Below are 13,238 nucleotides of genomic sequence, written 5' to 3'. Positions count from 1 at the left end.
AAAAAGGTACCTTCTGCACTCCCCTATAGGGAAACACCACTTTTGAAACAGTATTTGTAAATTACCATCGGTAAGAACATTCTTACCGATGGTAAGCCGGGGTGGCGCAGTGGTTAAATGCAGCACTGCAGGCTACTTCAGCTGACTGCAGTTCTGCAGTTCGGCTGTTCAAATCTCACCGGCTCAAGGTTGACTCAGCCTTCCATCCTTCCGAGGTGGGTAAAATGAGGACCCGGATTGTTGTTGGGGGCAATATGCTGACTCTGTAAACCGCTTAGAGAGGGATGAAAGCCCTATGAAGCGGTATATAAGTCTAACTGCTATTGCTATTGCTATTGTTATCTGCAGTTCAGCGGTTCTAATCTCACCGGCTCAAGGTTGACTCAGCCTTCCATCCTTCCGAGGTGGGTAAAATGAGGACCCGGATTGTTGTTGGGGGCAATATGCTGACTCTGTAAACCGCTTAGAGAGGGATGAAAGCCCTATGAAGCGGTATATAAGTCTAACTGCTATTGCTATTCTGATTCTTTTCAAAACCAACATCTTTTAGGAGGACACCAATCAACCTGAGACATCAAGAATCAGCTAAACCAAGTGAGACAAACTGAGCTACCATGGACATGCAAAATGTTTTTTTTTTTTAAAGAAAAGAAAGAAAGAAAAGAAAAGCCATAATCTGCTTGCAAATGAAATGACTTTTACCTCTCTTTATTTGAAATTGCAAAACAAGAAAACATATCATTTCTCCCCAATGACTCTTTTCCTTTCTTCTTCTTTTCCAAAAACATTGATTAGCAAAAACAGTCAGGTCAATCCAGCTAAACTTAACTGTTGTTTTTTTTTAAAAAAAAGAGTTCTTTTGCAAAACCAATTTTTAGCATTCCATTGTGCAGCCTAACAGAATGCAGGAAATGTTTCAATAATATTCAGCTTCCCTTGAGATACGGCAGCTCATGAAAACTAACTAGTGGCCCAGGCTTTAAAAATTATAATAGGCTTCCTGCTTACATTTAACCCTCTCTATGCTCCCACACTAAGCTCTTTCTATGCCCAACACTAATTTAAACAATATGACTGCATTGCAGATCTTCTTCTCCCTGAAACAGAAGTGAGAACTGAAGATGGGGGAAGGAAAGGGTTGAGCCCAGGCAGTCTTTCATCCTGGAATCTGAGTCTCCACATAATTCTAACACATGGGCTTTACTTTTCTTGATCTACCATACCTGGTTTTAAAAATCCATATGATGTCAGCAAAGAGAGTAGAAAACTCTTTTAACTTTTTCCAGTGATCATCTGGATTTTTGCAGCCCAACTGAATCATTTTTTACACATGGGCCCAAGGTCACACAAATCATTTGCATCCACACTCAGAATCTCTTCCACTTAAAGGCTACCTCTACTACTCTTTGTTAAGTTACATTGCATATAACAATGCATTATATTATTAAAGTGCATTGTATCTAACTTTTGTTCTCTTCGCTCAGAGTTTTTAGGTGCTTAAAATACTGGATTGTTCCCCTCTGTGCACAGGTTTGAATCATCTAAAATAAAAATGATTGTTTTAAAACAATCCATGCTGTAGCTAAAATTATTGTAGATAAATCTACCTTCTTCCTGTACAGAGGAGTATTTTCTGGGTTAATGTCCACCTTTGCAATCAATGCAGCCCTAATAAGAAATTACGAAAATGTGACAAAAGTTTAGCTTGCATAGATTGACACAATTTGCATTTCGGAACTCTGGAGTTTGCAGAGATGCTGAATCAAAACAGACGGAAAATATGAATGTAAGTATAGCTGTGGAGAGTATTTTAATGAGCTGCCATTACAGCTTTTGTTGACCAAATAGCAGAATATAGCTTTAACTTATAAATAAGTTAAATATAAGGAAGGAAATTGGAATGGAGGCTCAGGTAGAAGTGCCAATTCAGACTATTGCCTTTCCATTTTTTTTAAAGCACAGAGCCAATTGGAAATGTAGCCTGGGTAAGATGCTTAAAAATGTGGTTTTAAACGTGGCGTCTTCTTAAATAAGGAGAAACTTTATTTTTCCTTCCTGTTTCCCATATTTTCAAAACTTTGTATGAAACTAGAATAAAAATCAGTCATAGTTTCTATAGCCCTTGAGCAGTGTATGGTTGGGAAATAATTCTGGGTGCAAGTATCAAGCTAGCTTTCAAAATGAATTCCAATTATGAAATTCATTCCCGTAAGAATCCTCGCGAGTTGCTTTTGAAGACTATCCGGAGCGTGCAGCTTGTTCAACACATAGTGGTCTAAATTAAGCACTTCTCATTGTGTTCAGTTGTCACCACAGCTACATGAGCTGTACCAGTGATGTGCGGTGAGGTTTATGGCTGGTGAGGCAAAAAGAAAGAAAGCAGCTTTTGACCGCCCTGCCGCTATGTCCGACATAGAGGCGTCCTGCCCTCTACAGGAAGAGGCCCTCTACAGGAGGAGGCAAGAGAACCACGTGCCTCATCTACATAAGGAATTTTTCGGCTTTTAACCCTTGCTTAACTCTGCTCGAGTGATCATAAAGTTTGCAAGTTTGCAAGTTTAATAACATTTATATGCTGCCCAATCCCGTAGGACTCCGGGCGGCTTACAGTACAGAAATAAATCAAAAAAATAAAATACAGAGGGGAAAAAAGATAGATTTAAAAAACAGCACATCCTAAGGTTAAGAATGGATGCCCCAAAACTTGTAACCAAACGGCATGCTTGATGAAATGGAGGAAAGTTGTTCTTTGTTCTTCTCTTGCTTTGTTTTGTATGTGTTGTTTTGTTTAAAAAGAATAAAAATATATATTTTTTTAAAAAACCAACTTCCCAGTCCACATAAGGGCTCAACTCTATCTGTGCAAAGGCTTTCCTGGCCACAGACATGAGTTGTGAATCCAAGATCTCCCGATCCGAGCCGAGGTGGCGCAGTGGTTAAATGCAGCACTGCAGGCTACTTCAGCTGACTGCAGTTCTGCAGTTCGGCTGTTCAAATCTCACCGGCTCAAGGTTGACTCAGCCTTCCATCCTTCCGAGGTGGGTAAAATGAGGACCCAGATTGTTGTTGGGGGCAATATGCTGACTCTGTAAACCGCTTAGAGAGGGCTGAAAGCCCTATGAAGCGGTATATAAATCTAACTGCTATTGCTATTGTGCACCCTTCCCAAAGGGATTGATATGGTCACCATTCAGAACTAAAGATGGAGTGCGTCCAGATGTTGTTAGCCCAGTGATCACTATATCCCATGAGAGTTGAGCTTCAACTTACCCCTTCCCATCCAGAAACCTAGAATCTCCAAATACTGAGACAAGACCTGGAAGGCATCACCTGATTCGCCAACGGTTAAAATGTACAGCTGGGTATCATCAGCATGCCAAAGATGTTTGACCCCCAAGGACCTCATCCAGTGGCCTCATATAAACAGGAAATGCGAGTGCATTCTACCCCACATGCCATTTGTCTTCCTCTCACCCTTCTTCCTCCCCTTCTAACACTGAGTAAACCCAGAAACAGAGACAGAAGAATCACCAGAACCTCCTTTTTAAATCCTTTTTTTTAAAAGAGACCGAGGCGAGAGGTTTCCTCCAGTTACAAAATCTAGATCCTGAGCAAGTAATGAACCAATTATAATCAATCTGATTAAACAATAATTCCAAGCAGGAAATTCCAACCACTGCCACCAGCTGTCAATTAACTTTACATTGGCTTGCAAACTCAGGAGTAAGATGCAACTTTGTCCAAGGCCAAATCTATAGAGGAGTCGGCCCAAATTAAAATGAGAATGTGCAGAGCCCCAGCTTACACAGGATGTCCTAACACATATTGCCAATATCGGAACATGCTGAGGAGGCTCAAGTAACACCAAAGCCTTCTTTCAATCAGCCTTTCAACATTTGAGCTCAATCAACATGTGTTCCTAATATTTCCCCTCATGAATATGTCTCCTTCAGACCCAAAGCACTGGCTCCTTGCCACTTTCAAAGCCTTGATTGAATAGGGCTTAAGAATTAACCTCTAGACCAGTGGCTGGGGAATTCTAGGACTTGAAGTCCACACATCTTAAAGTTGCCAAGGTTGAGAAACACTCTGGCTGGGGAATTCTGGGAGTTGAAGATCACATATCTTAAATTTGCCAAGGCTAAGAAACCATTGCCCTGGGGTCTTTCCCCAACTATCTCTGTCCTGATTCCAACAAATTCCTCGGTTCACATTTTTGCATCAATTACACACTTCTTCTCTCAGCTATATTTTTCTAGTCTTGCATCTTCTGTCTCTGAAGGGTTTGGGAAAAAAAGACTAGCAGATAGATCTGAATGCTTCTCTCTCTAAGATTTTATATTACAAGAAGAGCCAAATTTCATGAAATCCCAAACCTCTTCCATGAAAATCCATTAATTTTCTAGTGAAAACTTCAGATTTCAATACACAATCAATCTTATACACAAGATTCAACTATCTTTGTATAATTATTTCAGTAAGATTGTCCAAATCACATTTAAAATATGTTTTAACTGTATATTTTTAATTTCTGGCCCATGGGATATTTTATGAGTGGTGTATTATAGCACCTGGTGTCATAAATTCCACCCTATTGCTAGAATTCAGATCAGGATATGTCAAATTTTCCCCCTCCAAGACCAGAATTCAGGAATTCTGATATTCTGTAGTAACGCTTTGTGTTAGCAGTCTGAGTAAAATATTACCTCTTTGCACAAATACATACCACTAGCAACCAGTCTCAGTTTTTGAAGCAGTTGTGCAAGCAAAGGGCATCGCTATTTAATGCTCAGAAGTATAGAACTTCATGTGTGCTAACACATCTTGTAAATTATCTTTTTTATATTCTCCAGAGCACCTAACATTTATATCTATAAAGATTCCCCTTTCCTGTTATTGTCTAGTTCCTAATCTCAGGAATGCAGCCATTATTTATTTCCAGGACAACATTAATTTAAAAAATACAACACCTCAGTACATACTGAGTGGCATTCAACAGGTTTTTACCTTTTTGTAAAGTAAAGTTGGAGGAAGAGCAATTGTTGCTCTTTAAGTTTTGGTCATGATGGAAATACTTCGTTTTCTGGCACATTTAACAACTGGACCATCTTACAAGGAATGTCTTTGTCCTTAGATAGCAGCTAGCGATGTACCAGACCTTTCTTTAAAATAATATTAAAAGCTCTTCCCTTTGTAATGACATTTATGTTTATACATAAAGAAACATAATCATGTGGCTTCTTGACAAGGAAGTGATTTTTTAAAAATCCAATGTCTTTAACAAGAGGGAGCAAGAGTTATCACCTGGGAGCACCTCTTCAATAAAAGTAGGGTTCACATTTCTAAGCTTTTTAGTAATTCCTTCCATATCTAAAACTGGAATAATTGGTCAAGTCGTTATCCTGTAACATAACTGTTTTTCTCACCAGAACCATTATTTTGAAAAATCACACCACAAACTAGCTTATAGTTAACGTAACACATCTTAAATTATGTGTGTGTTTCTGCCCCTAGGATCTGGCGATCCGTGGCACGACATAACCGCGAACGTCAAAAGCGCACCGACAACACCACGGCGCTAAAACCGCGATGTCAAAAGCGCGCCGACAGAAGCATGATTTAACAAGGTAAGGTTTAGGGTTAGGTTTAGGGTTAGGTTTAGGGTTATGTTACAGCACGCTTCTGTCGGCGCGCTGTTGTCAGCGCGCTGTTGTCGCGCGGTTTTGACGGTGCGGTTTTGTCACCGCGCTTTAGTCACACACGCTTTAGTCTACCGCGGTTTTGTGGTGGAACCCTGGGGATATGGCAATGTCACCTAAATACTGACAGTTGCTCAAACAGAAATCTAATTTAACCCCATATAATTCCCTATCAATCTGGAAGAAAGTTGGATTAAAAAAATGTTATCTTAAAACACCACGATGGGACTCCAGTGTTTGCCCGTTGGGCCCTCTGCTGGTACACATTGCACTGCAATGTGACAGTTTCTCTCAAATATGTTGGTGCCTCTTTTGAAAAAAAAATGGCAAACAAAAGAAAAGAAAAACAAATTCTTATTCTAAGGGGGAAACTCTAGGCCATCTAGTGAAAAATAGCTCTAAGCATGCATCCCTATTATTTTATGAACCGTACTAAGAATTTCACCATTCAGTGGCTCCTTTTTTTCTTAAACAGCAAATAGAGTCATAACTGAAAAGTGATATCTTTTTATCATTCCCACAACTCAAACAAAGTCCAGATGACTTCATTCCAGAATAGATCAGGAGAAAGAAGTAGCTGGAAGTTCAGATTTTTTTAAAAACAGACATTTTTTTTTGCATGTGTCTGTAGTAGTTTGTGTGGTTTTATTGCCCTCTGCCCCAGCCGAGGTACAGTCTGCATTCTCTTTCTTTGAAGGCTCATCCAAAGATGTTTGTCAAAAGAAGAGAAAGTCTTAAAGAAAGGAATAGAAAACAGATGCTATGGAGTGGGAGAGAAAACAGGAAGAATGCATGAACAGTCGGGTGTGGAAGAAAAGCAATGAAGGACAGCTGAAACATCAGCCTTAACGTTTGATTGTGTCCCATGAACTTTTCATGGGAAATACAATGAATTTCAGCAGGGGAGCATTAAAGATCATGCTTTTGGAGCATATATATAAAACATAGCCTGCCTTTTCCAACCTGGAGCCTTCTGGATGACTACAGTTAGAGTTTTTTAGAGTTTTATAGTTTTATTTCATTTGTATGCCACCCTTTTCCCTAAGGGGACTCAGGGCGGCTCACAACTCAAAGAAGGGAAAGGGGGATACAGACAGTCCCCATGGGCATTAATTGTCTGGCTGAAGGTGAAGGGAGTTATATTGTAAACCATCAGTCCGGGGAATAACAGGTAAGTGAAGGCTTCTGCATGTAAATTAACGGTTATTATTCTGAGGGAAGGGCTACTAAAAAAAAGTATTTCATTTGCAATAAAAAAAATTATAAAACATTGACTGAAAACATGACATAGCATGTTTGTATACTGAATATAAACTGATGTTTAGGGGTATTTTCTCCACAGAGGCCATTTACAGTTAATAAAACCATGTTCTGGAGTCATGAACTCTTGTTTTCAAGTCATAATTCAATTCCCAAACAATGCACCTATTTTGGCACATCAATTTGCTGCAGAAGCTACATTCATTTAATTAAGGAAGTCTCTTGAAGTTTCTTCTGGGGGAGTTTCCTTCCAATCGCTATTTTATGAATAGCAATAATTCTGTCTCTATTGTTATAATGTTTATAATGTCTTTTGTAATCTAAATTTGAAGACAACCTGTTCTCATACATCCCTGGTCCTTTTATTTGTTGCATCACACACATAGACATATACAGAGAGCATCTAATTTTAATCACACCCCTTCCAAACCCTCTGTTATTAAAAATAAACGTTTAAAAATGCCCATCTATCTGTACAGGCGTGTCTTTCTAAGTATTTCCCAATTTTAGAGCACTTGAAAATACTGCCTTACCTGGATCATGGAAGGGAACCAGGGCAAAGTTGTAAAGTGGCCTCTTGGGTCTCTTCAAAGAGGTTTCCAAAATTTTGGAGGCCCCTTCAACGACCTGAACTAAGTCATCATACATTGAACCAGTCACATCAAAGACGAAAGCCAAGGTAGATGCTCCTTGTGGGATTTCTTCATTGGTGGGCTCAGGTTCTACCACTGCATCTTGGGCACAGGTAGGCAAGATAAGGACAAGAAAGAGTGATGCGCAGAATCCTACAGCCCGCAGGGAAACATTGTCATGGAAATCCATGGCTTTCCCTCCTTTTCTGTGGGACCTCAGCAACATGCTCAACTTTCCACTTCAAGCATCACAAAGGGTCCAGTCCGGTTGTGAAGAATGCATTGGGTCAATCTTCTTTTTTCAAAGCAGCAACAGAAGTCCTCTTCCCTCCCTCTTCCTTTCCCCCCACCCCACAAGAACTTTACTTCCCACAGATTCAGGAGAGGCAGAGAAACATAACTACTTTTGCCTGTGTAAGTTGCCGGCTCTTCTTCCCTTCCCCAGCTTGTAAGAGTTTGGCAGCCTTTCCCTGAGTCGAGAGAGAGAAGGAGTCCCATTCATATCCCCCACGCAGCTGCTGCTACTTCTGTTGCCACCTCTGGATTATCTGGCAAGAGGCACGGGCTCTCCAAAATTCGGCTGCTATTGGAAGCCTGTGGCTGCAGGGGCTGCTGCTGCTGCGGAGACAATGAGGAGTGGATGCTCAAAACAAACTCGCCTTCTCATTGGCCAACCCCATTTCCCCACCTTTGCCTTTTTGGGGGGGGGGGTGATCTCTTTAAAAAGGTATTTAAGGTCCCTGGAGTGCCACAAAAACCACTCAAGGCAAAAACCCCTTTCCTAAGCAGTCATAAAACATGGCACATACTTGTCACTCGGTTTGGGAGGAAGTATCAGTCAGAGGAAGGAGGCACCGCTGTTCTTCATTGAAGAAGGTTTAAATATACTTCCAGCCAGGGTGGGGGTCTCTCCTTAGCCATATGCTAGCTCCCTCTGCTCCAAGTAATTTGAGCTCTGCTAGGCAGAACAGCCTCTGCAGAGAACTCCCACTGCAAAAGGCACAGGCTTTCCTTTTGCAGAACCTACTATAATGTTCCTGAGGAAAAATAGCTGCAGCTGAGATCAGAAGCCACAGCTGCCCTCCATCATGTTGACTCACTCCTCAGGCAAAATTTTGCCGGCCCAAGATATCCTTTACATTCCTTAAAATTGGTGAACATGAAACAGAGAGCCAAGGAGAAATTTCCCAACAGTGAGAACAATTCACTAGCTTGCCTTCAGTAGTTGTGGGTTCTCCATCACTGATGGAGGCTTTTAAAGAAGAGACTGGACTGTCATTTGTCTGGAAGGGTATAGGGCTTCCTCTTGCATAGGGAGAGATGGACTAGAAGACCTCCAAGATCTCTTCCCACTCTGTTGCTCTGTTAAATTCAAAGGGGTGGAGTCAAAAAGGGTATAGGGCTTCCTCTTGCATAGGGAGAGATGGACTAGAAGACCTCCAAGATCTCTTCCCACTCTGTTGCTCTGTTAAATTCAAAGGGGTGGAGTCAAAAAGGGTATAGGGATTCCTCTTGCATAGGGAGAGATGGACTAGAAGACCTCCAAGATCTCTTCCCACTCTGTTGTTCTGTTAAATTCAAAGGGGTGGAGTCAAAATGCTTCAAAACATTGGACCTGACATTCTTCAATCATTCATATGCATAATTACACACACACACACACACACACACACCACACACCACACACCACACACCACACACCACACACCACACACCACACACCACAAGTAGTCGGTCTTTGAAAGAAATTGTCCGGACAAAAGCAGTATGAAAATTTCAGTCATTTGCTACCCAGAGTGGAGTCAGAAGTTCATACAGTGAATTACTCAGAAGCATCTTCAAGTTTAAATGAAGTGATGAGCGCTTTGGAGAGCCAAGATGGCACAGTGGTTAGGGTGCAGTACTGCAGACCACTTCAGCTGCCTGTTATCTGCAGTTCAGCGGTTCAAATCTCACCGGCTCAAGGTTGACTCAGCCTTCCATCCTTCCAAGGTGGGTGAAATGAGGACCCAGACTGTGGGGGCGATATGCTGACTCTGTATACCGCTTAGAGAGGGCTGAAAGCCCTATGAAGCGGTATATAAGTCTAACTGCTATTGCTATTGCTATTGCTTTCGGTCTCCTTCTCAGAGTAAGAGGAGGAAGGGCTGGACGAGGTGTTCTTGGAATCATGGAAAGCTTGTTTACTCAAGGTCACAGATCTGACTCAGATGTGTATTTCTTTGTCCTACTATTTTGTGTTTGCTGGATTTTCAAAATCCAAAATCTGAGATTACCCCAAAACAATCCTCCCAGAGGCAGTCAACCAATATAGTATTCCTGTTCTGCAATGGATGACCAGATAAGTTGTCTTGTCCACAGAAGCATCCTCTTTCACCAAAGAATATCTGCAGAAGGGACAAAGTGGGAACAGGTAGTCCTCACATCTGCAATTGAGCCCAGAATTTATGTTGTTAAGTGAAACAGTGAGTTTTGTCCCATTTTCTGACCTTTTTTTTTGCCATAGTGGTTAAAGGAATCACTACAGTTATTCAATTAGTAGCATTTGTTAAGTGAATTTAGTTTCCCCACTGACTTTATCAGGTCGCAAAAGGTAATTTACCTGACACTGAGACACTACAATCATCTGTTGCCAAAAGTCCACGTTTTTTATCAGATTTTTTAATTATTTTTTCCCTTCTACAACACCTTACAGTCGTTACATCAACATTGTTATGTCATCATACCTGTACATGTATATAATATTTCACTTCTATAGTTACACACCTTTATACACAGTTCTATATATATTTATATATAGTTTTTTGGCTTAATTAATTTTGTTCCTGTTTTGCAGCCATTTGTACTAATTGTTCTAAATTTCATAATATTCCGGCTCTTCTTTATCTTTTAATTTCAGTGTTAATTTGTCCATATCTGCACAATCCAAAGGTTTTTTTAATCACTAATTTGTCCGAGGGGGTATTATTTTGTTTCCAGCATTGGGCAAATGCTATTGTAGCTGTCATTAGCAGATGTGTTAATATGTACTTAATTTTCTTTCTATATATTTCCCTTTGATTATTCCCAGTAGAAAGATTTCGGGTTTGTATTTTATCTGTTCTCCTGTAATTTCTTGTCTGAAAAGGACTACAGATAATTAGGCAAAACTGTTCTCGTTCTCTCGTTCTTTCTCTCTCTTCCTCCCTCCCTCCCTCTTTTTTTTTACCTATGGAGAGTCCCTCTCACTCCAATATGATCCATTTGCATTGTTTTTGGCCTTCTACAGCAAGAAGATTCCAGATTATACAAGCTGCTTATAGAAGAATCCATCCACTTTAGATGCTCACAGAGAGAGAGAGAGAGAGAAATTCATGCAAACGGTGTGTTTGAAGGAGGCAAACTTTGACAGCATGTTCCACTCTCCTTCACTCGGTTAATCATACAAAAGAGAATGCCTATGCACTGCTTGTTTCATGCTGTCAAATGGTAAGCAGATGTGCAATAGAATGTGTGGTGATGTGGACGAATGATAAATGTGGCTGAATCCTTATAGAGCACAATTGACATGGTGATTGGTGACTAACCTCCTCAATTAAGACCTGTGCTTAAAATTCAGATGCAAAGGGTTAAACTTTGTATAATTTTACCTACATGTCTGTCTGGGGCTCTCAAACTCTAAAGCAGCTTTTCAGAGGGAGGCACATCCAGGAGACAGGCTGTTATCTCTTCCACTCTGGCTTCCTAGACCAGTTTTTTGCATGCTGTTTGCCATTATTCCAAGCAGGGTTGGTGCACAATATTTTTCTAGAAGAGACGAAGGAGGTTGACACCTTTTCCTATTTATATTCCAAAAGAGGCTAAACTAGCAGTTGACTTTTTGCATGCATTGTGTTGTGAATGCTTACCAGCACACCTAAGCCAGCAGATTTCTTTTTTTTAATTAATTTTTTATTTTATCAATTTCATATATACATTCACAATTATATGATCTCATAACTGTTATTAATAATATGTATTTATAACAATTTTTCCCTACAGTTGACAATATACTTGAAAATTGCTTTCTTATCATCCCATAGATCCATCTTATCTTACAACGGTCCTACTTCTTCTTCCCTCCCTCCCTCTTTCCTTCCCTCGTTTCTTCTCTCCTACTCTCCTTCCTTCCCTTCTTCCTTCCCTCCCTCCTTCCCCCTTCCCTCCCTCCTTTCTTCTCTCCTTCTCTCCTTCCTTCCTTCCCTCCTTCCTTCCCTACTTTCTTCTCTCCTTCTCTCCTTCCTTTCCCCCTTCCTTTCCTCCTTCCTTCCCCCTTCCTTCTCTCCTACATTCCCTCCTTCCTTCCCTCCTTTCTTCTCTCCTTCTCTCCTTCTTTCCCTCCTTCCTTCCCTCCTTTCTTCTCTTCTCTTCTTATAGGAGATTTCTATAATCAGGTTATTAGTAGATCCGGCAGAAGCAAAAAGAGGCAGGAAATTCAAAAGGCAAAGGTAAGTGACTACCAGCAGTGCACCATCTCCATCCAGCATTTTCTGCTTGAGACGTTTGGCTCACTTGGTCTAATGTTACGGCTGGACATGCTTCTTTTTTATTTTTTTAAAAAAGGCTCTCCCTTCCAATCCAGTGGTGGGATTCAGCCAGTTCGCACCTATTCGGGAAAACCGGTTGTTAACTTTCTAAGCAGTTCGGAGAACCGATTGTTGGAAGAAATCTCCTTTTGTTTTTTTTCCACTTTACAGGGCTAATCCTGTAAGGAAGGCAGGAAGGAAACATTCTGGTGTTGTTTCTAGCCTAATCTTTATTGACCTGCTTACAGAAACTGCCTCTCCGATTAACCCTTAAGACATTGTCACAGCTAAGGCGAAGCGCCCATCGACCTGAGTGACCTTGAGTTGGCCACGCCCACCCAGTCACATGACCACCAAGCCACACCTACCCAGCTGGCCATTAGGGCAGAGAACCGGTTGTTAAATTATTTGAATCCCACCACTGTTCCAATCCATTTTATTCTCAGTTTAATCCAGGCTTGGAGAACAACTTGTGATATTTGATTCTGTGCAGGAACGACATTTGTTTCCCAAAATGCATTGGATTCAGGAGTAGGACTTCAAATTCAGCCAGTTCGCACCTATTCGGGAAAACCGGTTGGTAACTTTCTAAGCAGTTCGGAGAACCGGTTGTTGGAAGAAATCTCCTTTTGTTTTTCCCCACTTTGCAGGGCTAATCCTGTAAGGAAAGCAGGAAGGAAACATTCTGGTGTTGTTTCTAGCCTCATCTTTGTTGACCTGCTTACAGAAACTGCCTCTCCGGTTAACCCTGATTACATTGTAAGAGCTAAGGCGAAGCGGCCATCGACCTGAGTGACCTTGAGTTGGCCACGCCCACCCAGTCATGTGACCACCGAGCCCTGCCTACCCAGCTGGCCATTAGGGGAGAGAACCGATTGTTAAATTATTTGAATCCCACCACTGAAACTAGGCGAAGAAAAAGAGCGAACGGGATTATGCCAGTACATCCAGCTCGGAGTATCTTGTGCGGCCTGGTTTTCAAATAACGGATGTGGCCAAGTGCTGTATTTATGGCTTGTGACAAATTTATGGGTATGACCGCAGAGCTGAATTTATGTTGTATTTTGTTGATGGAGAAAACTTTCCTTATTTGCTCTCAGAGA

General features: G+C 41.1%; 1 protein-coding gene across 1 annotated transcript in view; it reads right to left on the bottom strand.

Moving 5' to 3' along the window:
* The window catches only part of HMCN1 (hemicentin 1), a 240,065-nt gene extending 232,214 nt beyond the window's left edge, over positions 1–7,851 (bottom strand). Inside the window, exon 1 of the mRNA XM_087726175.1 lies at positions 7,493–7,851. Within this exon, the coding sequence (XP_087582301.1) occupies positions 7,493–7,817 (325 nt within the window). The 5' untranslated portion in view covers positions 7,818–7,851. The remainder of the gene's footprint in view (positions 1–7,492) is intronic.
* Positions 7,852–13,238: the final 5,387 nt, after the last annotated feature.

This window comes from Thamnophis sirtalis, unplaced genomic scaffold (genome assembly GCF_051295495.1).
Source record: "Thamnophis sirtalis isolate CommonGarterSnake01/CBP01778 unplaced genomic scaffold, rThaSir2_p1.2 scaffold_12, whole genome shotgun sequence".
Taxonomy (NCBI): domain Eukaryota; kingdom Metazoa; phylum Chordata; class Lepidosauria; order Squamata; family Natricidae; genus Thamnophis; species Thamnophis sirtalis.
This window is presented reverse-complemented; position numbering and strand designations above follow the sequence as displayed.